This window comes from Exophiala bonariae (genome assembly GCF_035927105.1).
Source record: "Exophiala bonariae strain CCFEE 5792 chromosome Unknown scaffold_4, whole genome shotgun sequence".
Taxonomy (NCBI): Eukaryota; Fungi; Ascomycota; class Eurotiomycetes; order Chaetothyriales; family Herpotrichiellaceae; genus Exophiala; species Exophiala bonariae.
Window position 1 is genome coordinate 839,368 of NW_027042479.1, and position 26,287 is coordinate 865,654.

General features: G+C 49.4%; 9 protein-coding genes and 1 non-coding gene across 10 annotated transcripts; 6 read left to right on the plus strand and 4 right to left on the minus strand.

Annotated features, from left to right (window-relative positions):
- Nucleotides 1-146: 146 nt before the first annotated feature.
- On the plus strand, nucleotides 147-3,680 carry LTR84_009871 (uncharacterized protein; the record flags this gene model as incomplete). The annotated part of the gene is made up of 1 exon (XM_064853410.1): nucleotides 147-3,680. The coding sequence occupies one exon, from the start codon at nucleotides 147-149 to the stop codon at nucleotides 3,678-3,680; it is 3,534 nt and encodes a 1,177-aa protein (XP_064709809.1).
- A 497-nt stretch (nucleotides 3,681-4,177) lies between these two features.
- LTR84_009872 lies at nucleotides 4,178-4,258 on the plus strand. The gene has a single exon. It is a non-coding gene; the product is annotated as a tRNA-Gln (tRNA).
- Nucleotides 4,259-4,589: 331 nt separating this feature from the next.
- Nucleotides 4,590-8,060, plus strand: LTR84_009873 (uncharacterized protein; the record flags this gene model as incomplete). Its single annotated transcript, XM_064853411.1, has 2 exons — nucleotides 4,590-4,596; nucleotides 4,651-8,060. The coding sequence occupies 2 exons, from the start codon at nucleotides 4,590-4,592 to the stop codon at nucleotides 8,058-8,060; spliced, it is 3,417 nt and encodes a 1,138-aa protein (XP_064709810.1).
- Nucleotides 8,061-9,300: 1,240 nt separating this feature from the next.
- Nucleotides 9,301-11,433, minus strand: LTR84_009874 (uncharacterized protein; the record flags this gene model as incomplete). Its single annotated transcript, XM_064853412.1, has 2 exons — nucleotides 9,301-9,317; nucleotides 9,375-11,433. 2 exons carry the CDS (start codon nucleotides 11,431-11,433, stop codon nucleotides 9,301-9,303), a joined length of 2,076 nt encoding a protein of 691 aa, XP_064709811.1.
- An 877-nt stretch (nucleotides 11,434-12,310) lies between these two features.
- On the minus strand, nucleotides 12,311-17,702 carry LTR84_009875 (uncharacterized protein; the record flags this gene model as incomplete). The annotated part of the gene is made up of 3 exons (XM_064853413.1): nucleotides 12,311-17,315; nucleotides 17,367-17,517; nucleotides 17,573-17,702. The coding sequence occupies 3 exons, from the start codon at nucleotides 17,700-17,702 to the stop codon at nucleotides 12,311-12,313; spliced, it is 5,286 nt and encodes a 1,761-aa protein (XP_064709812.1).
- A 414-nt stretch (nucleotides 17,703-18,116) lies between these two features.
- Nucleotides 18,117-18,488, plus strand: LTR84_009876 (uncharacterized protein; the record flags this gene model as incomplete). Its single annotated transcript, XM_064853414.1, has 1 exon — nucleotides 18,117-18,488. The coding sequence occupies one exon, from the start codon at nucleotides 18,117-18,119 to the stop codon at nucleotides 18,486-18,488; it is 372 nt and encodes a 123-aa protein (XP_064709813.1).
- Nucleotides 18,489-18,562: 74 nt separating this feature from the next.
- Nucleotides 18,563-19,534, minus strand: LIA1 (deoxyhypusine hydroxylase; the record flags this gene model as incomplete). Its single annotated transcript, XM_064853415.1, has 1 exon — nucleotides 18,563-19,534. The coding sequence occupies one exon, from the start codon at nucleotides 19,532-19,534 to the stop codon at nucleotides 18,563-18,565; it is 972 nt and encodes a 323-aa protein (XP_064709814.1).
- A 554-nt stretch (nucleotides 19,535-20,088) lies between these two features.
- On the plus strand, nucleotides 20,089-20,520 carry DIM1 (Dimethyladenosine transferase; the record flags this gene model as incomplete). Its single annotated transcript, XM_064853416.1, has 1 exon — nucleotides 20,089-20,520. One exon carries the CDS (start codon nucleotides 20,089-20,091, stop codon nucleotides 20,518-20,520), a length of 432 nt encoding a protein of 143 aa, XP_064709815.1.
- A 1,271-nt stretch (nucleotides 20,521-21,791) lies between these two features.
- Nucleotides 21,792-22,841, plus strand: LTR84_009879 (uncharacterized protein; the record flags this gene model as incomplete). Its single annotated transcript, XM_064853417.1, has 1 exon — nucleotides 21,792-22,841. The coding sequence occupies one exon, from the start codon at nucleotides 21,792-21,794 to the stop codon at nucleotides 22,839-22,841; it is 1,050 nt and encodes a 349-aa protein (XP_064709816.1).
- An 812-nt stretch (nucleotides 22,842-23,653) lies between these two features.
- LTR84_009880 (uncharacterized protein) lies at nucleotides 23,654-25,510 on the minus strand (the record flags this gene model as incomplete). The annotated part of the gene is made up of 1 exon (XM_064853418.1): nucleotides 23,654-25,510. One exon carries the CDS (start codon nucleotides 25,508-25,510, stop codon nucleotides 23,654-23,656), a length of 1,857 nt encoding a protein of 618 aa, XP_064709817.1.
- Between the last annotated feature and the right edge of the window lie 777 nt (nucleotides 25,511-26,287).

The following is a 26,287-nucleotide window of genomic DNA, read 5'->3' on the forward strand; positions in this document are numbered from 1 at the left end:
GTTCATCCTTCCTGTCCATCACATCTTCTCTCTCGAACTGATGGACGGCAAGCCATCACCCTGCTTGTGGGTTTGACTGCTGTTGACTGCATTTTTGGACATCTTTTCTCTCAACACATCCCGGCCTTCCCACTTTGGCCGATCCGATGCTCTCGTCCTTCTTGCGGCCTGCTCGAAGCAGACAGCGTCGAGATCGTTCCCCCTTTTCTTCCTCTTACGCACCGACCGTGCGGTCTCCAGATGTTTCCCGGAATAATACACAACGCGTTCGCAGACGTTCCTCTGGCCGGGATCATGACAATGTTATAACAGAAGAAGAGGACGAAGACGTCGAGTCTGATGCTCTTGAAAACGAGGACGACGATGACGAGGATGAAGACGAAGATGAAGAGCACAGCGACTCCGATGAGGATGGCCCCGATGACAATACTCCATTGCTCCCAATGTTCTCCCCTGCCCGTCTGGACTCTATACCCATCTTCACCCTGACCCATGCTTTACGAACCTTGGTGACTTCGAAATGTGATACTGTTCTCACCTGGGAACAATTGAGATCCCCTCAAATCTCGCAGTTTCTTCTCAAACCAATCGAGCAAGAGATTCGTAACAATCACTTTAATGCAGCCACGGAGTATGCACTCATGGCCAATTGTCTACAGTATACCAAGGAGGGCGCTATTTCATCGGGAAATAGCGGTGCCAATAAAACTCGTGCTATGATCTGTGAGCTTCTCTGCATTAAGCTGCTGAGAGATCATTCCAATCGAGAATTGATCGATGCTCTCTCATATGACTTTGATCCCTTACAAGGACAAACCAGCGGCCCTGATATTGCCACTAACGGTGGACAACGACAGGTGGAAAACCACCGAAGAGCTGCACAGAGACCGGCGCGGATATCATGTTTCGAGATCGCAATCCGAGCTCAAGCGAAGCGATTTCTTGCACACCCACTTGTGGTCAAGCAATTGGAAGCCATCTGGGCAGGTACTATTGTTTTTCATTCTGCTGCTGATAACATGCATCGAGTAGTACCGTTTATGAGGCAGCAGCCACCAAGATCCTACGGGACTACCGAAGATGGAGCACCGGCCAGGACAATTCAAAGCAGTGGGCATCCTCTACGGCGAGCAGTCACTCTGTACAATCCTCGTGATGCATCCTTGTTCAAACTCTCTCGTCTGCGAGTTCCACGTTACCGAAATATACTTTCGACCATGTCATTTGCGGTCTTACTCATCTTGTTTGTTGCGGTCCTGGTCGAGAGATCATTGGAGATTTCGACTCTCGAAGTCGTGTTCTGGTTCTGGGCTGCTGGGTATATGCTTGACGAAATTGTGGGCTTCAACGAACAAGGCTTTGGCCTATATCTCGCTAGTTTTTGGAATACCTTTGATCTCGGCATTTTACTCATCCTTCTTGTTCACTTAGCCCTACGGATTTATGGCATTGTCATGCCAGATGTCAGGAAGCATACAGTCGCCAATCTAGCATACGACGTGCTTGCAGCCGATGCCATTCTACTATTTCCTCGACTCTTCTCAGTTTTGGACCACTATCGCTATTTCTCCCCCCTGCTTATCGCGTTTCGATACATGGCCGCGGATCTTGTCGCCGTCTCCCTACTGATACTCATCAGCTGTAGTGGGTTCTTCGTCGCATTAACATTATCCTTTGGAAACGATGGTGTTGACACCCCAAGCTCGGTGGCTTATGCTCTCCTCCAGATGGTCATGGGTTTCACTCCAGCAGCGTGGGACAGATGGGACAGTTACAACGCACTTGGAAAATTCATCTTGACATTGTTCCTATTCATCTGCCATTTCTTGGTGGTGACGATCTTGATCACCGTTTTGACAAACTCATTTATGGCTGTGGTGCGAAATGCTCACGATGAACATCAATTTTTGTTTGCTGTGAATACTATATCACATGTCAAGTCGGACGCGTTGTTTTCATACGTGGCGCCGACAAACATCCTCCAATGGCTACTCGTTCCTGTGAGGTATTTTGTTCCTTTCCGGCAGTATGTCAAACTGAACCGAACGACGATCAAAGTTACACACTTTCCGCTACTATTTGTGATATACCTCTATGAGAAGGCTGTGTTGCAGTCGACTGTCTTTGACAGCATGGATCTAGTGGAACGACGTGGCAGACCAAAAAGATCTACCACTACAAAGTTGACCCGCCTAGTTCGAGCTCCATCAATTGCCACCTTCCGACAAGACATGGCCCTAGAAGAAGTCTTTCGACGACCTTTCGACAGCACGATGCGAAATAATCATCATAACCGCGATCAGCGTAAGGCTAGCAATGTTGTGAACACCTGGATGAAGGATATGGGAGATGATATTGCAAGCCCTCCACCCGAGCAAGATCATCAAATTGTTGATCGTTTGGAAGGGAAGGAAGTTACTCCACGACGGAGCTCACGAATCCCACACTTCAGCAGGCTTCGAGACTTTTCCCGTCGTACAATGTCGGTGGCTTCCGATCCAGAAGAGTTTGCAACCAATGCCGACTTTCTATCTCCGCGACCAATGCCAGTACTGGACAATACAACACCCTCTGCACTAGAAGACTCCATGCATCACACGGATGCCGATGGTGACGATGAACTTCATACACATGATGAGGCCGATGAAGAGGATGCTGCAACTTTTGCCCAACCTTCGCCAGGTGACCATGCTACTTCCAACATACAGGACAATGTTCGTGCTTCTCAAGACTATTTCACAACCCGAAGATCCCCAACGGCGTCAAGACTTGCAGCACAAAATGCCTCAACGATCATTGAGAACGCTAAGGGAGAACAGAGTGCTTCTGATGCTGATACCCCATCAAACCCATCGTCAGAAAGTCGACCTCGGCATACACGGAATGTCTCAACTGCGACGATGATATTCAAACCAGCAGATTCGGGCACTGATAAGTCATCGTCACGAGGTGCGACAGCTATTCAATTGTCTGCTCCAGGGTCAGGGGCTCGCACACCGGTTTCAAAGCCAGTCTCGCAAACTGCCGGCCATCGAACGCCCAAGCGTGGTGGACCCGGTCCCAGTAGAATGCGACCGCTTTTACCAACCAAGGACGATCCAGCGTTCCGTTCTACGCCGAACTTAGCTGGCGTTATGGAATCGAGGAATAAAGCTAACCAAACAAAACGTCGGCGGTCTTTGGAGATGGACCTCGTTTCGGATATTGGAGACAATCGTGCGATTGGTGAAGGTTACGTGGGTGCCCTCCCTGCCTCATTTGCCTCAGCACTCGCCCAAGGAGCAGCTGTGGCGAGGCATGCAAAAGAGAAGGAGATGAAAGAAGAACAAGAAATGTTTACCAAGATCATGATGGCCAGAATGAACAGTCTCGAAGAAGGCTTCAGAGAGGTCATTCATGAAATGAGAGAAAACATGAGAAATGACGACAACAGAAGTCGAAGTCGAGGCCGGGCTGCAAGACCACCTGCTGCCCCGAAGGAGAAGCGTGTCAAGGAGAAGGATCGTGAACGGCCCACGACGTCAGGCGGGAGTAAAGAGAAGACTACTGACCTACGTGTCGAGAAGAAGCAACCTCAACAAACTTCATATGCAGAGGTTGCTTTGGCCACCAAGGCTGGTGAAGACGACAAGGCTCAACAAGGGCCAATTGAAGAGGAGGCCGCAAAGAATGATCCTTAATTAGCAAGCGGTGTAGGGATACAATTGCTCGAGATATTCTCTCATATCTGCGTTTGCTGGCCATCCCGTGGTCCAGACCGTCGTAGAAGAATCGAGGTGGTGTACATTTTCGGCGGGTGGTAAGCGTTCTTGATTTTTGTGTGGGAGGGGACCGCTGGTTCTATCAACACACGATGATACCCTGGTAGTGTTTGGCGTTCTTGGTCTAGGACCGGCTTTTCCAAGTAGCAAATAATCTTCAGAGCTTCTTTACAGGAGTGTAATCATAATTAAGATGATGCATCTAATAAGAACTGTTCATATGAACAAAGGCAGGTTTGACGGTTGACCACCTTGTGCATGTCATATATTATGTATGTCCACACAGACTCACCCTCGTAACGGCGGAACCCCAACGTTCAGAGTCGGCTTAGGCTAGAGACGGCTATTTCCGGGCGCTCCGGGGTCGGCTATCTTATAGATAAATGTCAAAAATCTCGCACAAAATCGACACACTAGGTTGTGTAGTGTAGCGGTTAGCACACGGGATTCTGATTCTGAATCTTCCCGTGACCCCGGTTCGAATCCGGGCACGACCTCTGGAGTTACTCATAACTTATTTCAATTTTTTTTGGAGTCGGCTTGCAATGGAAAAAAGTGTTCCTTTGGCATTTGCAAGGTTCAATATCACGCTAAGCTCTTTATGGCCAATTACTGGACTTTCCTCTTCAAGGCTTTGAACTTTTATTTTGTTTTTCACGACCAGCGACGAATACGCGGAGAAGGCAATGGCGGATAGTGATTTCAAACAAAACAAACGGAGGAGATTGGATTCATCCTCTGCGCGATACAGTACTTCTTTCACTGACACTGATCAGCTACACGGCCCTTTCCAATTCTCCAAAAGTGCTCCTTCACAAGAAGTGCAGAATGGCAAGTCAACTCAAAACAAACACGAACAACCTTTCAGGATGATCTAACAGTACGATAGCTGTTCAAAACTTCGGTGATTTTCTCACCGGCATCCAAAACAGCGCTGTCGCTGGCAACGACAAGACTGGCCAAGTTCAAATCTTGAAGAATTATTGTGATGAGCAATCCTCGGCTTCACACGAAGAAATCGACTTCCCTGACATTCTCGGCACTTGGGCACACGCTAGTGAAACGAACGATGAAGCAGTGCTTGCGACGGCACCTTCAGTGCTGGTACAATTCTTTCAAATCATCTCAGATCGACTCGATTTTCGCGACTTTGGCCTTTCATTGTGTCACAGCCTGTTGAAACGAGACCAGGTGCGATTGTTCGACAAGGCACTCTCTGCACCTCGAAGCAAGGATGCACTGATAGCCGTCAGCTTACAACTTCTCACAGAGATCATCAGCTTTGACGAAGGTGCACTTTCCAACAATGTCTTTGGACGTAGAGATACTCTCTACAGGAGACTTGATGGGATCCTAGGCAGTGCATTGTCAGCACAAGGTAAATTGCTCGCAGCACATCAATCAGCTTTAAGATTCCTTTCGGCAAACTTTAAGTACCTTGACACGACAGCCAAGACGGAGATCATCAATCACGGGAAGACCCTGTATTCGGCCATTCGCAGCCTTCCATCAGAAGCACCACACACTGTCCTCGAAACTTTGGACGCACTTGAGCGGTGGGTACTTGATGACAAGGCCTTGCCGAAGCAGCTCAAGGGCAGGTGTTTCAATTCTGGAGTCCTCACCGCACTTTCGAAGTTGTATGAATATGACCAAGATCTGCAGAATGTTCACGAGAGCGAACAAGCTCAGGTCACTGTACGAGATTCCTTGCACAGGCTCCTTCTTCGGTTATGTACCTCTACCGAGGCAATACTGCTTCCGCAGGCAGGCTGGTACCCAAGTGGTACTAATCCTGATATCATAGAACAAGATGAAAACACCATTGATTTAGGCTTGGACTCTCCATATTACTTTGACGACTATACGGAGAATGTTCCGGTCAAAAACGGCGGACTGTCAACGTTCATCCATGGGCTGAAGCCAGGAGAAGATCTCCTTCATGCAAAGTTGGTTAACGCCATCTTCGCCGCAGCTCCAGAACTGGTGGCCGAGTACATCTCGAAGAAACAGAAGTTCCTGGCACCATCTGGCGATGATCCACTCTGGCGAGGACAATTTGCCTTCTTGTTCTCCGTGGTCCAGCTTGACGTTCCGAAGAATTTTGGCTGGCCTGAACATCTCCCACAAACACCGCCTCCCCTCTCGATCGCGATTGAAAACATACTCCCGCGATCATTTGAACGTGCTACCTCCAGCAAATGTCTGCATTCAGAGGACGACATCGTCGTGTTCTCTACGCTGCGCTTCTTGAGCATTGCTCTCGACAAACTGGACTCTGTATTGAGAATTATAGATCAAGCAACAACCAAATCTCATCTGTGGAGTCAAGCATGGCTCAAGCTGGTCAATTCGTTCGTCGAGCGTGCGCCACCAGCCCAAGAGGTGGTTACAACTCTACAGAAGCTAGGACCGGACAAAGAACAACTCCGCACCAGTGTACTCGAGTGTCTTGCGAAATATTATAAAGTTCTGCCCTCTGCAGTGGCTGGGTTGAAATTCGATATCACCCCTTTGCTTAGCAAGGCTTTGATCAGTCTAGAGTCTAAGGACTCGGCCGACTCCCTACGAGAGACATTTCAACAACTCTCGCACGAGCTTGAAATCGCAACCGGGTCCTCCACAACCAAGTGGTGGCATAAAGCAACGTCAGAAAGCCTCTCGACAGCATCTCTTCTACTAAAATTCTGTGTGAACTGTACAGAACCCATCATAACAAAACAAGCAAGACATGTGCTCGGGGGTTTACTGTCTGGGAAAGGCGTGTTGGCCGCAACGAAGCAATCCCTAGATGCTCTCCTAACAAGTTTAACCTCGACGAAAAAATGGCAAGCAGAAACCACCACGTATCAGTTCCTCGACAATTGCATGATACGTACAATACAACGACCAGTAAAGTATCTTGATCCCATTGAAAATCTACAGATCCAGGAATCGGACAAGAAAGAACTCAGTCTTGTGGCATGTTGCGTGGCCGAGCAATGGTCTTTTGTACTAAAGAATGAAGACAATAAAACCGCTGTGAAGAATATTGCAGGATGGATCGCACGATTTTACACGGCACTGGACTCTGCGGGAGAGAATTATCGAGTGCTTATGAGTTTCCAGAATGATATGCTCATCGCGGCCAAAGGCAATGAGGTGGCGCAGAAAGCTCTCATCAAAGCGTTTGAGCAACAGCGAAAGAAGCCTGCGATATTGACCGAATCTTTGTCATCTGACGATATTGGGGATGTGAGTGGTATCGATGTGGCTATGGACTCTACGGACCATGTACTTTCGCCTCATCAAAGCATCGACCTCACAACCGTCTTCGCCCCATTCCCAGTAATCCCCAAATCTATGAATGGACTCACTCGCTGGGAGAACCCGGACTTCGAGTCTGACGTTCAATCAGGACGCCTGGGCAATTTGATCCGCTGCCTGATCAGCCCAGACCATGAGATCCGTCTGCAGGCATTCCACACGCTGCAGACAGTGATGCACGCAGTCGAGCAATCAACCTACACCGAGAAGACACAATTATACCTCCTCCTCGGCGAAGTCAGCGAGACCATCAGGAACCACCATAGCAACCACACCACGCAACAGCAATCAGACGGTTCATCCGAGACCCAACCACCACCGTCAGTCATCTCCGCGCTCGCCAACTCCATCCTAAACGTCATCTCCGACCCCTCCTCACCATTCTACCAGAAAACCAACGCCTTCCTCCTGCGCAGCCCGTCATGGAACCTCAACCACGTGATCCAACGCTGGGCGAACTCCGTCTTCCACACGGAGCCGGAAAGCGACGACACCTTCGCCCTCCCCGGCGGCGCTCCCAGCAACCCTGTCCTCCTGACCAGCAACACCGCATCCGAAAGCAAAAACGCCCAGACCCAGGAAATCTCACACTTCATACACACAATCCTCATCCCCTCGATCCGCACGCCCGCAGACGTCGACCTCCTCCGCCGCGCGCAGATCTACACCCGGCTGTTCACGTACTACGCGGCGCCGATCTGCCCCAGTTCGCTGAGGAAGCTGATCTTGCAAGTCGTGCACCAGACGTGTCTGGTAGCTGGTGGGAGCGAGATGCTGATCACGCGGACGGGTGTGCGCGAATGGTTGCGCGTCGTCCGCGAGGTTCGTGGGCACAGTGGCAGTGGGGCTGGGAGGGCGGGGAAAGTCGATATCGAAATGAGGGAGTTGGTGAATGCTGTATTGCTGGAGATTGGGGAGACGTGTGATAAGGCGGTCGTCGAGAGGTGGGAAGCCATGAGACCGCTGTTCAAGATTGCTGGCACCGAAGATTGAGGATTTGATTCGCTCGGGGAGTATTCGTGTTGGTGCTGGGACATGGTGTGCTATAGTTGGTCAGTGTATCGCTGCATCCTACCGTGCAAAGATCCTGAGCTAACTAGACTGTACTATTTTTTCCACAAAGACGACTCGTCCATTGCTAAGCTCGTGAACGATATTTCTGTCTCTGTTACTCGTCATTGGAGCAAGCCATGAATGAGTTGCTGAACTTTGTTTGTTACTGATGGAAGTTCTCCTACAGTCAGTCACAAGACGATTAGAATAATAGCTACACGATGAAACTTGATAGATGGAAGAGCGGTTTTATGTCGACTTTCAAAGGAGAAGACGCAAAATACTCTTGTACACACACAGATACATACAGTCCATGGAGGGAAAATAGTTTACACACACCATCTGCTATCATCCTGAAGGGGTTCTCGTAGTCGACACTGCAACGACTTGACTTGCACACCTCTCACATAACGTAACTCGGATACAGGAAAGCAACAAGATGCACAAGGTGAACCCCCCAGGGTCTTCCATGTGTGACAATCACTAGCCAAGCACTTGGCTTATACCGTGCTATAAATACAATGTAGTGTTTTTTTCAGCTATATCTTTGGATCGACTTTAGGAAAAGTATAACAGAAATTTCTCAGACCTAGGAAGAAGATTTGTCCTACACGTTTCTACCGCAGTGATAGTGACTCATTATCATAACGGCCTTGATACAGTAAACAGTTCCTGTCCGCTCGTTCGTACTCGAGGCTCACGTGCCTCGTGAGCAAATCGGTTCGTCCAAGGCTGGCCACGCGCTGTGGGCAAGGGGCGACCATGGACAGCATAAGAAGGTGCCGTTGGATCAGTTCATGTCATCTCTGTTTTCTGATATAATATATACAAACAAAAGTTCCACATCGCACGCATGCTTTCAATCTATGAAACGTTGCTTTCCTGTGACTGTGGTATAGATACTGTAGGGTATGGGATAGAAGTAAATTCGCTTCCGCTTTCTTGCTGCTTCTTGAATTTTGCAGTGACGAAGATATTTCAAGAATGACTCCGAAACCAAACGTTGACTCTTTGATAGGGGTGCACTCTGTCTGGTTGTTTCTCGTAGATGTTTCTGATTTCTCTGCCTGGGGCTGTATGATGAATCGATGACAAAACTCATGACAGCTATCTGTGTCATGAGATGACTGTCTGGCGCCCGCAGACAAACATTGATTGATCTCGATAACTCGGGATGAGTTTAGAAGCTCATCAGATCTGCAGAGGAGTTAGCAAGACTTGCTTCCGTACACGACAACGACCGAGGAGACTTACCTCTTCCAAACAAAGCTCTCTTACTCCAGTCCATGGCCAACAAGATCCGTGTTCGAATACTGACACTCTGCGCGAAATAGATACTTCTCCAGAGGTAAACAGCCATCAGACCACCACTGAAGTTCAGCCCACCGAAGTCAAAAACCGCCGCATTACCGATGTAGGCAAGACTACCCATGTGTCGATATTCGAAAGCCTTGTAGACTGCTTCGTCCAAGTCACCGAAATCGACCTCGTTGGCTCTGAATCCCGGAATGGCGGCGGCGATCTTATTGAATTTCCTACCCAAATACTGGCCTTGTTGGTTGGCTCTTTGAGCTGTTGCTGGAAGAGATGTGAGTTTGTTGTCGATCTGAACAAGTAACTCATGCAGTTCGCCGAAATCTAGAGTCCCAGACTGGTCCTTGTCGTATTCCTGGAACAGTTTATCGAGTCGCTTGAGGTGACCCGCTGCCTGTGGGAATCGCTTTCGAACTTTCTGTGCCACATTTCGCCAGTCTTGAAAGGTGATATGTAGCTTATCAGGATCCTTGCCCTGTTCATAAGCCATGCCACGAACAAAGGTGGTCAAATGATCCGCAATGTTGTTCTGTACAGTAGAACAATCTCCAATTGCATAAACATCACCAAGAGGAGTACCTAGAAGTCTCAGATGGGTGTCCGTCTCGAGTGCATGCTTGTTATTCTGGAAATCACCAAGCTTCTTGGCAAGTTTCTGGCTCAGCTCAGTTTGAGCGACGCCGGTGGACCAGAGACAGAAACCCATCGGAAGTTCTTTGGTGACGGGCTTGCCATCTTCCATTTGTGAGAAGAGGATCTTATCAGGTTGGACCTCCTTTACACGGGCATTAGTTAAAACCTCCACTTGATCGTGCTCGAACCGTTTCTCGGCGTAGACCGATAAGGCTTCATCGTAGGTATTCAAGATATGGCCACGGGATTGAATGACATGAACAGAAACCTCATTTCGTAGAAGTCTCGGGAACGAGTTGAGAAGATCTTCATTGAGCATGTCGTAAAGTTCAGCAGCAAATTCGACTCCGGTTGGTCCACCGCCACTGATGACGAAGGACAACAATCTCCTCCTTTCCTCGTCCGAGGTTGTAGGTAGACAGGCCAGTTCCAGATTTCGCAGGACTTTATTCTTGATGAGGCGAGCGTCTTCGATAGTCTTTAAGAAATTGCAATTCTCCAAGCCTTTAACACCATGAGGATTGGTGGTGGATCCAACACCAACCACAAGCTTGTCGTAAGGGAGGTAGAAGGATTGTTTCTCTCCGTTAGCATCGACCTGACATACTTCAACCAGCTTGTGGGAGAACTCAATATCAACAGCTTCAGCCCTAAGGAAATGGCCTCTCAGTCGATTGACAATCCTGCGGACAGGTTCAACCAAGGACCGCAATTCCAAGGTACCGACCGTGGCAGAAGGAAGCATGGGAGTGAAGAGGAAATAGTTATCGGGAGAAACAACGGTGACGTGATAGTCTCCCGGATTGAGCTCCTTCAGCATGGCAACACTACCCCAGCCAGTACCCAAGATAACAAGCTTTGGTTTGTGTTTCTGCTCGAGCATACTCTCACAATCCTCATCGTCGACCAAGACTTTAGCTATTGGCAAGTTCTTTGGACCTCCCCTTTCTGGTGACAGAGCCGCCTCCGCAACGGGGATATCGCCTTTATTGGCTTCTTCTTTATAAGTGGAGGCATCGTAGACGAAGAAGGCGACGACGAGGGTACCGCTGAAAACGATGAAGATACCTGTCCATGCAAAGACACGATACATGAATCGCGCCACAGGGCCATGGTGATTAGGGAGGTCTTTGGTTGAGATGTGGCGGATTGATCCGGGAGAGAAGGGTCGCTGCAGCTGCAGCTGGCGTCGACATTGCCGCTGAAGTATAGATGACGGTCGGGTCGCAGGGAGTGTATGGGAGAATCTGATAGCGTGAGGAGAGGAGATTAAGGGTTGAAATGAGCGAGATCGAGAATAGAGAAGGTGTCGTCGAGGGGCGCGGCGCAGGAGGCCATTGCGGGCAATGCGAGGTATAGTCTCCATGATCGAGGAGTGGGTTGTGGATAATTCACCTCATGATGGAACAGGAGATATTGACGAAGGATCCGTTGGCAGAAGTTGGTGAGGATTTAGGAATGTAGATAGACGGAAGCTGGGAGAATGGATCTGGCGGAATGTTAGGATGTGCAAGATATGATACGAAGTAGTGGTGGTGTTATGACGGAATGCAGGATTGGAGAAGGAAGGTTTAACTAGGTTCAGCTGTGGATAAGTGGATGGGGACGGAAGAAGCGAGAAATTGCTTGTTGGGAAGCAGAAGAAACCGCTAACGGAGTCAAGAACATCAAGCTTAAGTTACAAGGAGAAGCACATGGTCTCGAGCTGGGAACAACTTAGTTGGTGAGCAAAAAGAAAAACATGGATCGTGCTCATTGCCAGTAAATCGGATCGATATGGGAAGCCCACGTCATGATCGACTCCAATCGCCAAAAAACTACTCCATCAACGACGCCATCTACATCCGTCAAGGCCGAGGACGGATGGTCCCTGCCGTGGACTTGAGATGGATACAACGTCCTACTGACTATCGAGTACTTAGTACCTGCTCAAGAATAGAGAAGAGAAACAGCTATCAACATCATTCATGAACAACTCCTGCGCTGTCCACTCTCTTTTTCATCTCGAAACTATGTGGGGTATCAATGTAAGTAAAGTACTGGTAACGTAGCATCTTTTATCGTGATCAAGGCATTGCCGTTTTTGTTTCAACCACAGCAATGCAATCTGGTGCCACCCAAACAACAAATGTCATTTCATTTGCTGGGCCGCTCATTTTTCATCATCAGACCTGGTTGATGCTGAACAACTCATCTCCCATCAGATAAACGCCACCTTCCTTTCTTCCTGGTCTATTGCCTCTTTAACCTGCAAAATCTGCATCCGGGTCCTCATGCGATGATATACTTGAAGAGCGTCGACCATTCTTTGGCGGTCTGCCCCGTGGTCTCTTGGGTGTACCGCCGATTGAGCCTGTACTTTTCCTCTTCTTTCCACGAGGGGCAGGCACACTGGCTTCATACCCATTGTCGACTGCGTAACCTTCGCCCTCATCTTCTGCAATCTTGACCTCATCATCGATTGCCACCAATGTCACAAATTCTCGGCATCTTGCCAGCATAGCCTCGGTGCTCTCCAACGATGCCAGCACCGAGTTGCTGTTGGTCCAAAATCGTTCACCAGTGATGCCGTGAACTCTGACTGGTTCTTTCGTCGCGTCTTTCGTTTGTTTCTGTTGCTGCATTGCCAGCTTCACATCGCGAGATATGCCGTATTGTCGTTTCAAGAAATTCCTCGCCTCGGAAACCAATGTCATTGCACATGCTGCCACGGAAAGCTGTCTCAATAAGACAGGATCGATCGGCGGCTCTTCTGGCTTAACAATAGCCGTTTGTTCTGCCATTTCCATTTCGCCATTGACTTCCATCGGTACTGTGACGGGGGCGACAGGCGCTGCAGGTGCAATATGAGTTTCAATGGCTTGAGCTAACTCTCCTCCGTTCTTGCCAAAAGCCAACTCGAGTTGTAATACTGTATGCAGCAATTCCTCCATCTTTTTGTATTCGAAGAATGCCAGATTTTGGGTGACAAACAGCACAAACAGAAGATGTGACGGGACTTCCGATTCTCCAATATTCAACTTCGAATGCTCCGTATTGAGTTTGGATATCAAACTGCTGAGGAACTTCTTCACATATTTTGAGCCACTGGTGCTGATAATGGTAAAGGCAGGCGAAAGTTTGGCTTTGAACGCAGGCGCTGTTGCACCACGGGGGTCTTGAAACACCTCGTTCTGGTATCTGAACGCCTCGTATACGGCGTGGATGTATTCTCTCTCACATACCGATTCATGTTGCTGATGGAGATGTTCATGGGCCGTCTTGGCCACACTCGACACCCGCAGTTCTGGACTCGTCTCAAGAGCCACAAATGCCGCAGTGCTCTGTTTAGGGTGAGTCATACCTTGATGGTCGATGCTCGCAAGGGCTTGAGCTGCAAGCAAAGCTTTCTCTCCCTTTTCTGACATCGCAATGCGTAAGAGATGATCAACCAGTGGATTGGTGATGGTTGAGATGGCGCTGTCATCTTCTCGGGCTTTGGTCGTGCCACCAATATTTTTCAGGGCTTGCACCTCACTCTCACCCTCCGCCTTGTCTAGCTCGGCCTTTGCGCCGGCACGAGTCGCATACAGCTCTGCAAAGATGCCAAGAACCACAATTTGCATTTTCAGAATGTCCGCCTCGGATACAGACTTGAGTGAGGAGCCGTCCAGGATTTGAAAGAAGCTTTCTCGGATATGTTTCTTGTTGAATTGTCCTGGCCATGCTTGACAGATAGAGCCCAAGCCTTCCAATGCCTTTGCCCTGACCTCCATGGCAACATCCTTGAAAGTAAAGGGCACAATCGAATCTGCAATGAACCCCGCCACAGAGCCGGCTTTGAAGCTTGGGAACTTTTGTCGGAATTCATGCGGGTGCTGCTCAAAGTCGATATATTTCGTAATCGTCCCGATTAGGCGCAGCATCTTGGTTCGTGTTCCGTTCTCTCTAGTTGCGACTGCCTCTGGATTTTCCTTCATCAGTTTTTCTCGAAGCTGTGCCGGAAGTTGGGGCCGAAGAACATTCTGGAGAATAGAGATTGCAAAGACCACAAGCTTGGTTGTGTTGTGTAAAACTCCATCAATGCTTCTCAAGCAGGACATGACTTCTTCCAAATCCTCACGTCGAACTACTTTGGGGCCAGCCTTCATCAGGTCCAGTTGAACATCCAGTAAAAGTTGGCTCTGGGTGCTTGACAAATGTGGCAGAACACAGCGGAAGATGGCCACCACAGATCGGAACTTCAAGAGATCATCAGACTGTGACAAGTCCTTCAGATAGCTTTTCAAGCCTGCCAAGTCCCCAGGAACGATTGTTTGAGGGCGAGCTTCTGCGAAAGCCACCAAGGTGGTCAATTCTGCTGGACCAGCTTCTGAACCATTCGCCATCTCAAGGAGGTTTTTGACAATACGAGCATAAAGCTGTTGCACCTGTTCGGCATTTTTGGAATCTTTGAGCTTCCATACCAGAAAGTCCTTGAGAATGGGACCCAGCCCGACAGTATCTTGACTGGTACACGACACAATGTGTGCTTTCAGGTCATCGATGGCAACTTCCGCGTGAGCGGACTCACCCGTAGAAGACAATAGCGCCAACTTCGGAACAATCCAGACATCCGTCAGTGTCTTTCTTGCTAATTCAGCCACCGATGCCTCAAGATCTGAAGTCCGTCGGAGAAATTCAGTGGCAATAGTTGTTTTGACATTGACCCTGGACTCCTTAAGATAAATATCTTTCAGGTGGCCAATGGATCGTTTCTGCACCCCCACATTCCCATCCCCAGCACAGGCCAATAATCGCTTGAACGCCTTTTGCTCGAGCGCTGGCCGAGGTACGATGAATTTGGCGATGAGAGATAAGGCTGAATCTCGAACCAAAGAAGAATCGTCTGAGGCGCATCTGAAGACGTCGTCTGCAATGGTGGGGTCCCAGTCTAGAAGGCTGGAATCGGTCTCTAGGATAGTGACAACACTTTTTAAGCTACGGCTTCGAACCTGTGCTTGATCGCTGGAGAGTGACGAGGCAAGTGTTTTGGCAATTTCTGGAAATCGTCGACAGAATCGCATGTTAAGAATGCAAAGCATATACGCCAATTGTGCTTCCTGGGGCGTTACTTGTCGATCATGATCATATGAATCTCCAGACTCGTCCGGTGCGGAAAGTTGCTGTAGAAGCGAGTCGATTGTAGTGTTGAGTTCCTGCACCTGCTGACCTTCGTCCCCTTGCTTGACGGGTCCTTTCAGTGTTCGAGAAACCATGGCTGCGTATTGAACGAGGAAGTATGCTCTTGCAGATCGAGTTCTCAAACTTTCACCGGCCTTCGAACTTAAGTAAGACCGGACGATGGAGAAAGGACCGTTGTCTGGGATCAGTTCGTCGTTCTGTAGTAGGAAATGGGCTCGATCCTTCACGAGCCCCGAAAGGTCGCTAGCTATTACTGAGGGATTTGACTCTCCCGAATTGTGCAAAATCGATGCCAGCGAGGCCCTTGCAGATGCTCTTGTCACGGAAATAGCTGATCCCATGACTCCCAAGGATTCCAGAGCCATGTTCTTTGTCGATGCAGCCTTGTCGTTCTTGGCGAGACTGATCATACGAACTGCAAGGACCGTAAGAAGTAATTCTGATGCAGGCCACTCCGTATAAGTGAGCACCACGGTGAGATCTTCAACGAAAAGGTCGAGGATATTCCTGTAAGGCGAATCTCCGGTCTTGGTCACTTTGGAAGCTTTGTCAACCATCCAGCCAACAATTTGCTGTGCACTCTTGAAAGCGTCATCAAACAGCGATTCGGAGAGCCGACCAAGCTTTGACAAGGGGTCATAGTCAACCTTGGTCGCTCCTTCGTTTTCTGAATCGCTCGTTGACTCCTCATCTTCAGAACTATCAGCATCACGAGCACGGTTTTTGCGGTGGCGAGGCTTTTTCTGATTTTGCTTCTTGCCCGTAGACATTGCTGGGGTTTGCACGAGCTGCATGAAAAGAGCAGATACAAGCTGGATACTTTTGCCGTTGCCCAACTTATATTGTCTGGCGCTTCTGCTATTTGACGGTAGTTTATCCAAGGATGTCAGGACTTCATCTAAGATGGCGTGTCTCTCAGCTGGAAATGCGGCATAGAGTTTGGCAAGTGCTGCCATTGCCTGCTTTCGAACTCGCTCATAGGTCTGAGATCCTATGGCAGAAGTCTTGTCATTGAAAGCGTTTTGGACAAAGATGAGCCTGGAGGCCATGAAATCGGTCGCATTGACAATGGATCCGGCGCCTTTGATTTGGATGCAGACTCGTGCAACAAGATCCAGTAGTTTTCGTCCAGCATCGAGAAGTCTCTTCACAGGATCGGGGTTACGTGATGCCAAGTCGAACAAATGACTGTTTTGACCCTCGGGGCGAGACTCAACGATTGGAATGATACAGTTCTCAAATATGTTCACCATCACATTCGGAAGCCATTGCAAGACTTCAAGGTTCACAAGTTCCTCCTTTTGAGGATTACCAAGTACAACGTAGATGAAAGTACAGGCCGAAATAGCACCACTTTCTGCCTTGCGAAGCCTTGATAACCAGATTTTGATATCTTCCTCTGATGAATCGGGTTGGACTCTCAGGTTGACAGCCTGTGCTACCTCTACCGCGGGCTCACAGATTAATTGTAATCGTCGTAGATACTCAGCTGAGGCATCCACCAACCGAGATGACGAGACCAAATGGTTGAGGGAGACTTGGATTTTGTCTTGAATCTGTAGTGACAGACGCGGTTCTGAGTCGTCCTCGTCATCGGCGAAATCAAATACAGCTCGGTCGTGGTTCACGGCGATAGCAGATGTATCAGGAGCCAGTCGATCTTGCGCTTCGAAAATCTCCAATAGCTGGTTTTCGAAGGATGCTAAGAGTAGTGTGTCTTTCTCCCTCTTGGAGCTGATGGCGAGAGCGACATTTGGATTCATCTTGGACTCATTCGACTTGCGATGTTTGGGTGACTCAGTCACGGGCGCATACTCATCTCGTTGAAAAGAGGAAGGCATCTGAGGGATCTCCACACTCAAACCAGGATCCAGTGTAGCCTTTGAAGCAGTCCGATCAATCTTAGGAGTTGCTATTGGTTTTTTTTGATAAGACTTGACAGTAGGGTAGGCGTCGTCAATCTTGACGGGTGTTGAAGAGGGGTAGGCATAGTCAATCTTTGTCTTTCTTAAAACCATTTTTTGTATAGGATTGAGATCCAGGGTCACTTTTGATTCACTTCGGACTGGAGATCGCTTGAATTTACTGTGTGGTATTAGCAGTGAATCTTGTACATGGCGAAGGGAGTGAGCATACATCTCGGAAAGTCTGCTTGGATCCAACAGTACTGCCAGTCTCTCCTTCACTTTGGGATTGCAGAACTCATTGCGGTATACAGACTGTCGCTCAGCGGGAGTTGTCAGCCGAAAGTTTTGCGACCGACTAAGTTGTGGAATAGGGATACGGTCTGTCCATCGTGTTAGCGACAGCGCGATCGAGAATTGAGGCTAAGGGAGATCCACCATGCGCAGGCAGTACAGAGGTTGTCATGGGCGTAAATTGCAGAGCCTCATCCACCGTGAGTTGCCTTGGTATAGGGCGGTTATGATGCCGCTGTGGAATGACCACCTCAATGGTGCTCTTATCGTCCATGGTGTCGAAATGCGTAGAGCCTGACACCGATGCGCCAAATTGGAGGGGTTGAGGTTCGATTACCAGGAGAGTGGTTGCGGAGAATTGAGAATGAACGAGCGAGGCATCAAAGAAGACATGCTTCTATGGCCAGATCCCTTGGTGAATGTATGCAATTGAATGCTCAGAAGTATGCCTCTACCATATCACAATTGAACCGCTACCAGTCCACTCCGCAAATGAGTGGATGAAAGAAGGCTGCACTTTGCTCTCAAAGCCTTGTGATGGAGATGATGACTAGTCTAATCAAGTTAGGCAAATTCAGTCAGTCCAACTGCCAAGCCTGCTGACTCAGCACGTTTTTTCAGTATCGGGCTTTTTCTGTGTCCGGGGAATAAAAGATTCAGATCTGAAGGTAACAACCGTAAAGACAAAATGGTCGCCATAGGCAGTCTACTATTCTGCGATGCTTGCGGCTCGCTGTTACCACGCATCGTTGCCTCGTCCAATAAGGAGGATCTGATCAAGTGTGAGGATTGCTTCCAATATACCAAAGACACCTCGTCCAAGGTTATCACATCTCAATCTAAGCCCAGTGCTTTCCCATCGGCACTGAGATCCAAGCATTCAGAGGTCCAGAGTGTGGATGCTGAAAGTCTACAAGTTGAGGCCGTTATTGCCAAAGACTGCCCCGACTGTGGACGTAGCGAAATGTTCTACCACACGAAACAACTCCGCAGTGCTGATGAGGGAACTACTGTCTTTTACCGCTGTGAATGTGGTTACAAGGAGACACAAAACAACTGAAATTCGGAACTTAATTGGTACATAATCCTACGCCTTCAATGCGCGCTTCATTTGTCGAGGAAAGAAAGAGTCTATCATGCCGCCACTGGCTCGGGAATCGTGGCATACTCCATCTCACCATTCTTTTCATACTCGGCCATATCCAACGCCACCACGACACTTTCACGCACAACCTGCTCTGGGTCATTGAGGAAACGCTTCAGCATATCTTCGACCCCTGGTTCTTCCCCCAGACTCCCAAGAGCCTCGGCAGCCTCATGACGAACCATACTCTCTTCTGTTGCATTCTCAAGCACCGCAAAGAGAGCAGGTATGGAGGCGGGGTGCGATAACTGGCCGAATACGAATGCGACCTCGTGCCGGAATAATGCTGAAGGATCGACAAAGCCAGAAGCCAGGGCTTGGACAGCAGGGACCGCGGTCGGTAAATCTGGGGGAGAAGCGAGGTCACGCAGGGCAAACATGGCCCGGTATCTCTGGAAAAGCGGTAGCGAGGTGTCGAGAAGGCTTTTCTGTAGGTCTGGAATGGACGGCGTCTGAGAAGTAACAGGCATTGGTGGAGCAGGGTCGATGGAAGCAAAATCGGATGGATTAAGGGTTTCGGTGTCTTTGGAATCGGAATGAGCCCATTGAATTCGATCAATGGCAATCTCACATGTTTCCCTGACCACCACGGACTCTTTCTCATCATCCTTCATCTGCTTCATGACATCTACACTCCCCAGATCTCCCAGTGCACCAAGTGCTTCAGCGGCTTCATGCCTGCACATGGCATCTTCGGATTTGTTCTCTAGAACTGCTCGTAGAAAAGGGACAGCTTCAGCATTCTTTGTTTGGCCTAGACAGTATGCAAGCTCGTGTTTCAGTAGTGCGGAGGGTGAGGCAAATGCTGCGGCGATGGCTTCTATGGCTGAAGAGGCTTCTGGTCCCGGTGACTGCGAAGCAAGATGTTTGAGCGAGAAGAGGGCACGAAAGCGGCGGGCCAAGGCTACATCTTCAGACGTGAGGTCTTTGCGAAGGGTAGAAACAGTGGTATGTGTAGACATGATGGATGCTTCCAGAGTTAATTTGAGGTTGAATCAATGCGCAGGATTCAGAATATCTAGGCACCTAGCCTTCGGTACCTTTGTATGACCAGACACGGAATAATGTTCAATTACTCGTAGATTATTTTTTCCCAGTCGCGGGGTAACATCACACGAAAGAATTTGGAGCAGCGGTATCGCAGTGAGGGCCGCCCCTGCAGAACCATCTTATCTTAGCGTCGAAACACAGATCAAGCAGCCCCCCTCAGCCACCCTTTTAGTCGTCCTAGCACCTAACGAGGCGCGGATAATGGGCGTGTCTACTTAGGCTTCTTCTGGCGAGAGCCACCACACAATTCATCGTCCACGTGATTTGGGATGCGTCATGACATAGGCTGTCATTTGATGGTGGCTCAGGCACCCGGAATTTCTAACTTCACATCTCAATAAAATCTGCGAGCAATCTCTCTTCCACGCTCCTTACATCCTCTCTCAAGACTCCAGGACTCCTTCATCGATCTGCCACTGGCCACGGGTATCAGGCCTTTCTCCTTTCTCCCTATCTCATCCTCAGCATGGGCTCCGTCGTTATTCCTCATCTGGTCACAGCATGGCATGTCGACCAGGCTATCCTCTCCGAAGACGCACGCCTGGTCGTTATTCGCTTCGGTCGTGATCATGATCCTGACTGCATGCGTCAAGATGAAGTCCTCTACAAAATCGCCGATCGCGTCAAGAACTTTGCCGTCATCTATGTCTGTGATCTCGATCAAGTTCCGGACTTCAAACAGATGTACGAACTCTACGATCCCGTCACCCTTATGTTCTTCTTCCGCAACAAACACATGATGTGCGATTTTGGTACTGGTAACAACAACAAATTGAACTGGGTGTTGGAAGATAAGCAGGAACTCATCGATATCATCGAAACCATCTATAAAGGTGCAAAGAAGGGACGTGGTCTTGTTGTTTCACCCAAGGACTACTCGACTCGATATCGCTACTAAAAACTTCTTTGAAGCGTTTATCAACATGGATTCGAGTACTCGATATTACGACAGAGAAGCCAGGTTTATTCTATGATGGCGTTTGGTGACAATCACGGAAAGAGGCTCAGGCATAGCGAAACTATTGATATGGGCTTTGGAGGGATGTTTGGTTGGTCTCACTCGACAACGAGTCACTCAAATGATAATTTGCTGACACACATTCCCGCGAAAAGCTCCTCACAAGGCTCCCTCTCCTTTCCAACTGTCTGTATTGTTCGCTTCTCCAGGTATGTCATATTCCAGATCTCAGACAAGCCAGAGGGTAGGTGGCAGGTAGGTCTTTTGTTCTATCACTTCCCGTGTAAAACCACATTCATGCCTCTTCACGATACTACGGCATCCTGAACCACTGATATGTTCAACTCATGGAGGCTCCATGACAGCTTTTCAATCATGTTTTTCGAAATGTAGGTCGCCTTGTATGAATTGAGATTACTTGTCCATCCAGTTAGCTACCCGGTCAAGTTCTGAACTCCCCCAACATTGCCAAGATTTTCTATCCACGTGACAATTGACAACGCGAAAATCAAAATGTCACTCTGGCATTTTCCCCTCCCCTATCCAATTCCACTCCACCTTACCCGAGCATCCCTGACGATCGTCCGGTGACTTTATTCAATGCAGTAATTAATTTGAGTGTGGCGGTTTCTTCATGACAACGGTCCAACGAAGCGATGTTCCACTAGTAGCACCGCGAAAGCGGACAACTGTTCCTGTTCGAACAGACCGTGATTCCGCCCGCCGGACCCCTCCATCTGGACTGGCACCACTCAAGACTGTTGAGATCCGGCCACCTTTACTTACCGCTCTTTTCAATCTGGCGGGTTTACTCTTTCCAAGCTACTCCACAGGTTCATGCGCCCTGATCGAGAAACAACAAGAAAAGAGGAGTTTCCTGCACACACGCACATGAACTCCGACATCTGCATTATGAACTTTGTCGTGCAGCCGCTAAACTCACTGTGCATATCGCTAAGGTTGACGAACTGCCAATCCCACCACCAGCCATAGTTCCCCTCTACAAGCCGCGTGTCTACAACTTCTTCAATACGACCCTGCGCGGGCGATAGCAGCCCTGAACTAGACTTATCTGGTCGCGGGCTGTCTTGGGGAAAGCACTGTCACCGCAAAACTAAGACAAACATACCACTCATCTCTCGCTGTCGGTTGATATCTTAGTGCTGCTTCCTGAGTGAGGTCATCGTCGACTATAATCCAAATCCCTCACTATGGCGGGCACGACAACTGTGGTGACACTTCTCCTCGTGCCCGTTCTGGTATTCTTCCTCTGGCACATGACAGCGAGCTCAATCCCACCCGTGCCATCCAACCTCCGCAACAAGCGCATCATCCTCTTGATCGCACACCCAGACGATGAATCCATGTTCTTCTCCCCTACACTGCAGGCCCTCACACATCCGTCACTACAAAACCATCTTAAGATTCTATGCATGAGCACGGGCGACAGCGAAGGGCTGGGCGAGACCCGGCGCAAGGAGATTGAGGCCGCAGCTGTGACGTTGGGTGTGCGACGGAGGGAAGACGTTTTCGTGCTCAACGACGACCGCTTCAAGGATGGCATGAATGAGACATGGCGACCGGAAGAAATCGTTCGCGTCCTGGCCAGCGCATTCGCGCCACACTTAAACGCCACACTTCCCGCCAACACCACTACCACCACCACCGCCTCCTCTGAACCCCCATCATCAGATAAAGAGAAAGAGAAAGACCGCCGGAAATCCAAAAGCCAGAAACACAGCAAAAGCGCCTCGTCATCCGCAACCCCTCCGCCAGCAGCACAGAACATGCCTGCCGGCCCTCGCGCCACCATCGACGTCCTCATCACGTTTGACGCACAAGGCATCTCATCCCACCCGAACCACATCGCACTGTACCACGGCGCGAAGCAATTCATCCAGTCCATCATGAAAGGACATTCAGGCTATGCCTGCCCCGTGGCACTATACACGCTACCGACGGTCAATATGGCGCGCAAATACAGTTTCATCCTCGACGCCGTCCCGACACTGCTGGGAGGTATCTACGGCTCCGTTTTCGGGGGCAGCAAGAAACAGACCATCGCGTCGAGCGAGGCCAAGCAGGACACCGCGGCGGAGAGGACGGTGTTCGTCAATGACATCCCTCGCTACTGGAAGGCGCGCGAGGCAATGGTCTCCGGCCATAAGAGCCAGATGGTCTGGTTCCGCTGGGGTTGGATCTCGTTGGGTCGCTATATGGTCGTTAATGATTTGAGGTCGGAGCGGGTCGTTGCATCGTGAGATTTCGAGGGTTGGGTGTACTTTTATTGCCGAGATGAGATAACGGGGGAGAAAGATGTTTGAGCGCGATAGAATATCATGAGACTGGGACGGAGCAGCGCAGATGATGCATTGGTTTTTGTTCGTTTTTTGGGAACTGGTGTTATTGTCTCGGCGTCTTCATGGATTCCCAACTGGGAAGCCGATTGACGCCAGAGATATCTTGCCTTTCCCGACCCACTCACTGCGTTTACGGTCCATGGGGGAAACTGGGTACGTCACACCGCACGCGATTCTCCCTCTCTTCGAGTCACTCAGACCGACTGGTTTCCACTCTGTGGAGAACTCCTTTCCCGCCTCAGATTAGCGTACTTCTTGCCGTACAGTGTCCTCCAGGGAGTTTTATCTACGAATCGAGTGCGAGCACCCACGTACGGGATTATACAGGCGTTTTGCTCAGATATCTACGTGTTCAAGAAAGGTGGTGGTGTCTCCATGCAGGTGGTTACTCGTCTTCGAGTGGTTTACAACAGTTCACATAGGTCGTTGGAAATATACCCCCTTTAGTATTCAAGGTCGGAGACTAATAATGGCCGACGGAGAGGAGGAAGATCTTCATCTGGAGCGTCACGAAGTAGTTCAAATCAGGAGTGAAATTCTCTATCGAAATGGTTTGCTGGGTTCATATATCTACAGCGATCTGAGCCAGACCCAAGCTTCGTACAGTGAGGGTATAGTTGTAGTTGTACAGTGGTGGTTATACAGTCGTGGCCAGTCGAGAAACAGCCACGGGTGAACTGACGGTCGCCTTTGCTATCGCGTCTTCTGGGACTTTATGTTCTGGGCCTGGGGTGAGGGGGATTTGGCCAGGGCGTCCAACCACTCTCAGGCCATTCTGGAGCGGGACGCAGAGGGCTCCGATATGCAGGTTCGGCCTGCCTCCATGTTCGACCCTTCATCTCCTCATCCGCAACCCAGTCCGTGGAGAAATCCTCACGATTGGGACCCCACATGTCTTTGAAATACTTTGAGATGGCTCTCTCTCCAGAACTACACTCCCACGAAGCTTTCATTAACTTGAAAGGGCTGAACGTATCCAAGATATTTCGCAGATGGCCAGCCCGCCTGGTCTGGAACCCATTTTTCTCCCTAATGGCTTGCAAACGATGCTCCCGGGTAGACAAGACAACATGGCCCGTAGGTGTGTAGTAGGGCAATAGGCTGGGTAGAAATTCGGACCACTCCAATATCAAGTTGGGAAGCCGTTGCCATGCCCAATTGCCAATCTTCCTTCCCCCTGCGAAATATGTTTCTTTGAAGATATTGCGAAGGTCTTTGATCATCAACTGCAAATGGGCTTCTACCCTTAGGGAGGTTAGAATATATTCCCTCCTCAGGTTCAGGAAATCCTCCGTGGCGAGGTCATTTTGGTGAGTCAGAGAATACTCGGACATGAGCAACCGCATTTTGTCGTAGATGCCATCAAGGGCATGCCTGTCCTCGTCAAGCTGTTTTAGACAATTTCGTACATCATCGAGCAGTACATCGAGTACACGTTTCGCAAGTCGGACTCGGATTCGATAATGCAAAGGAATAATACCAAGTTCGATATTATATGGCTCTCCTTGTAAGACAATAAAAAGTGATTCAACAGCAGCAGCCGAAGGACGCCCAATGTTTATTCCCCTCTTGCGGTGCCAAGGGCGACCTTGACTGAAGATCGAGTACGCCCATCCAAGGAGATGATTCCAAACTCTATTGGGAACCTTGATGGTATAGTGCCGGGAGATATATTCAAGCAACGTGGAGGCAGTTTCGACCTGGTTATTGCTGGAGAAGATGTGGGCAATAGTAAAGAGCAAACGTTCGGATGGTCGAAGAATCGAGTTCTTCTCATAAGTCATAGGAGGTTCCAGCTCTTTCTCGTCAAGATTGTTGAGAGCGTCCACATCAATATTCCATACTGATTTCATAACGCTCTTGACACCTTTCATATCACCCTCACGACCCATTGCAACCATCAAATGGCAGAATGTTGCTTCGTCACCAGAGATTTGCTGACGGACAAGATCGTTGAAGATCTTGAGCACTTGAAGTCTGATGGAATCGGGGTTTTCTGGATTTGAAGGGGTTGTGACTCCATGGCCTGCGTAGTTGCGGTGTCTGTCGAGCCGGGAACGGATTTCCAGACGGTCTGCAGTAACGCGAAGTTTATGTCTTTCACGTCCGCTGTATAGATTGTTCCAGATCAACGCTTCCATAAGATAATTATAGCAAGCACGATCAGGGACCAGGCGGTCTTCGGGAAGAGATTGGTAAAAGATTTCTTTGGCCAAATCTGCCCTACCACAAACAGCAGAAGATTTCAACAAATGGCAATAGACTCTTAAGGTAATGGTTCGAGCAGCTGCCTCGCGGTCCGCGATCAACTTCCGGAGTATCTTGAGAAACGTATTTGTACGCTCCTCGAAAGATCTGATAGTCCGGAAGGTTGGTTGAGTCTCCATGGACGGGTTCAAATGATAATGCAAGTCGCGAAAAGGTGTGATGAAATAATCGGGATCAAGAGCGCATATTGCGTCGGCAAAGTCATCGTCCGTGGCCGTGGAAACGAAGTCGAGAGCTACTGTTGGATTGAGTAAGGCAAGCAATATGCGATCAGGATGGCCTTCTTTGACCAGTTCCCACATTGTTGGCGCTCGTGGAGCTGGATGGGAAGCGTTTTCACCCTCATCCTGAGTGGGAGCATCTTCATGGCGTTCCAATGCGAGAATATCGTGAGTTGTGTGCTTTCCACGGGTATTATGAAACTCTCGAGCTCGTTGACTTGATGCGCGGGACGGGGGAGATGGAGAGGTAGGCAGAAGGACTGTCGAACAGGGAGCAGAGGATTTGGATGATGGCGAGCGCGGCGATGGCCATTTTGACAAAGGCGTTCGCGATAGAGACGACGAGTTACGCCGGCAGCGGATATGACGGGCCAAATGAGGAATGCGACTGCTGCTGGAGGGACTTCCAGTCGACAATTTCAACTTGCAGGTGCCATTGATGATCCTGTGCAGAGGGACGGAGCCATGCATCAATGCCCCTGCCTTAATGTCGTAGAGCCTCTCGGGGACCAGAGGAAAGAATGAGAGGCACTGGCATGGAATTTCAAATGAGCGGCCACGAACTGGAATGACCGAGCTGTGCCTCTTGATGTACCGAGTGGTAGAACAAATTTATTCACCATCTGCTGGGGGACTTCAGATTCAAGTTGGAGACGGCACTATTCCAGATTGGGAAGCAGTTCCTTCCCTGGCAGAAAGGTCGTAGTTGCAGTTGCAGTGGTCGTGCCTGCTTTTTACTGTCTCCCCTCCTACCAAGCACTCGACTACACCCACAACATCGACCTCAGTCCCCTGAAAATCCCTACCAAGATACTACCATGGCAGATACCGGTGGTGAAGCTGCGTCTGGGGTTTCGG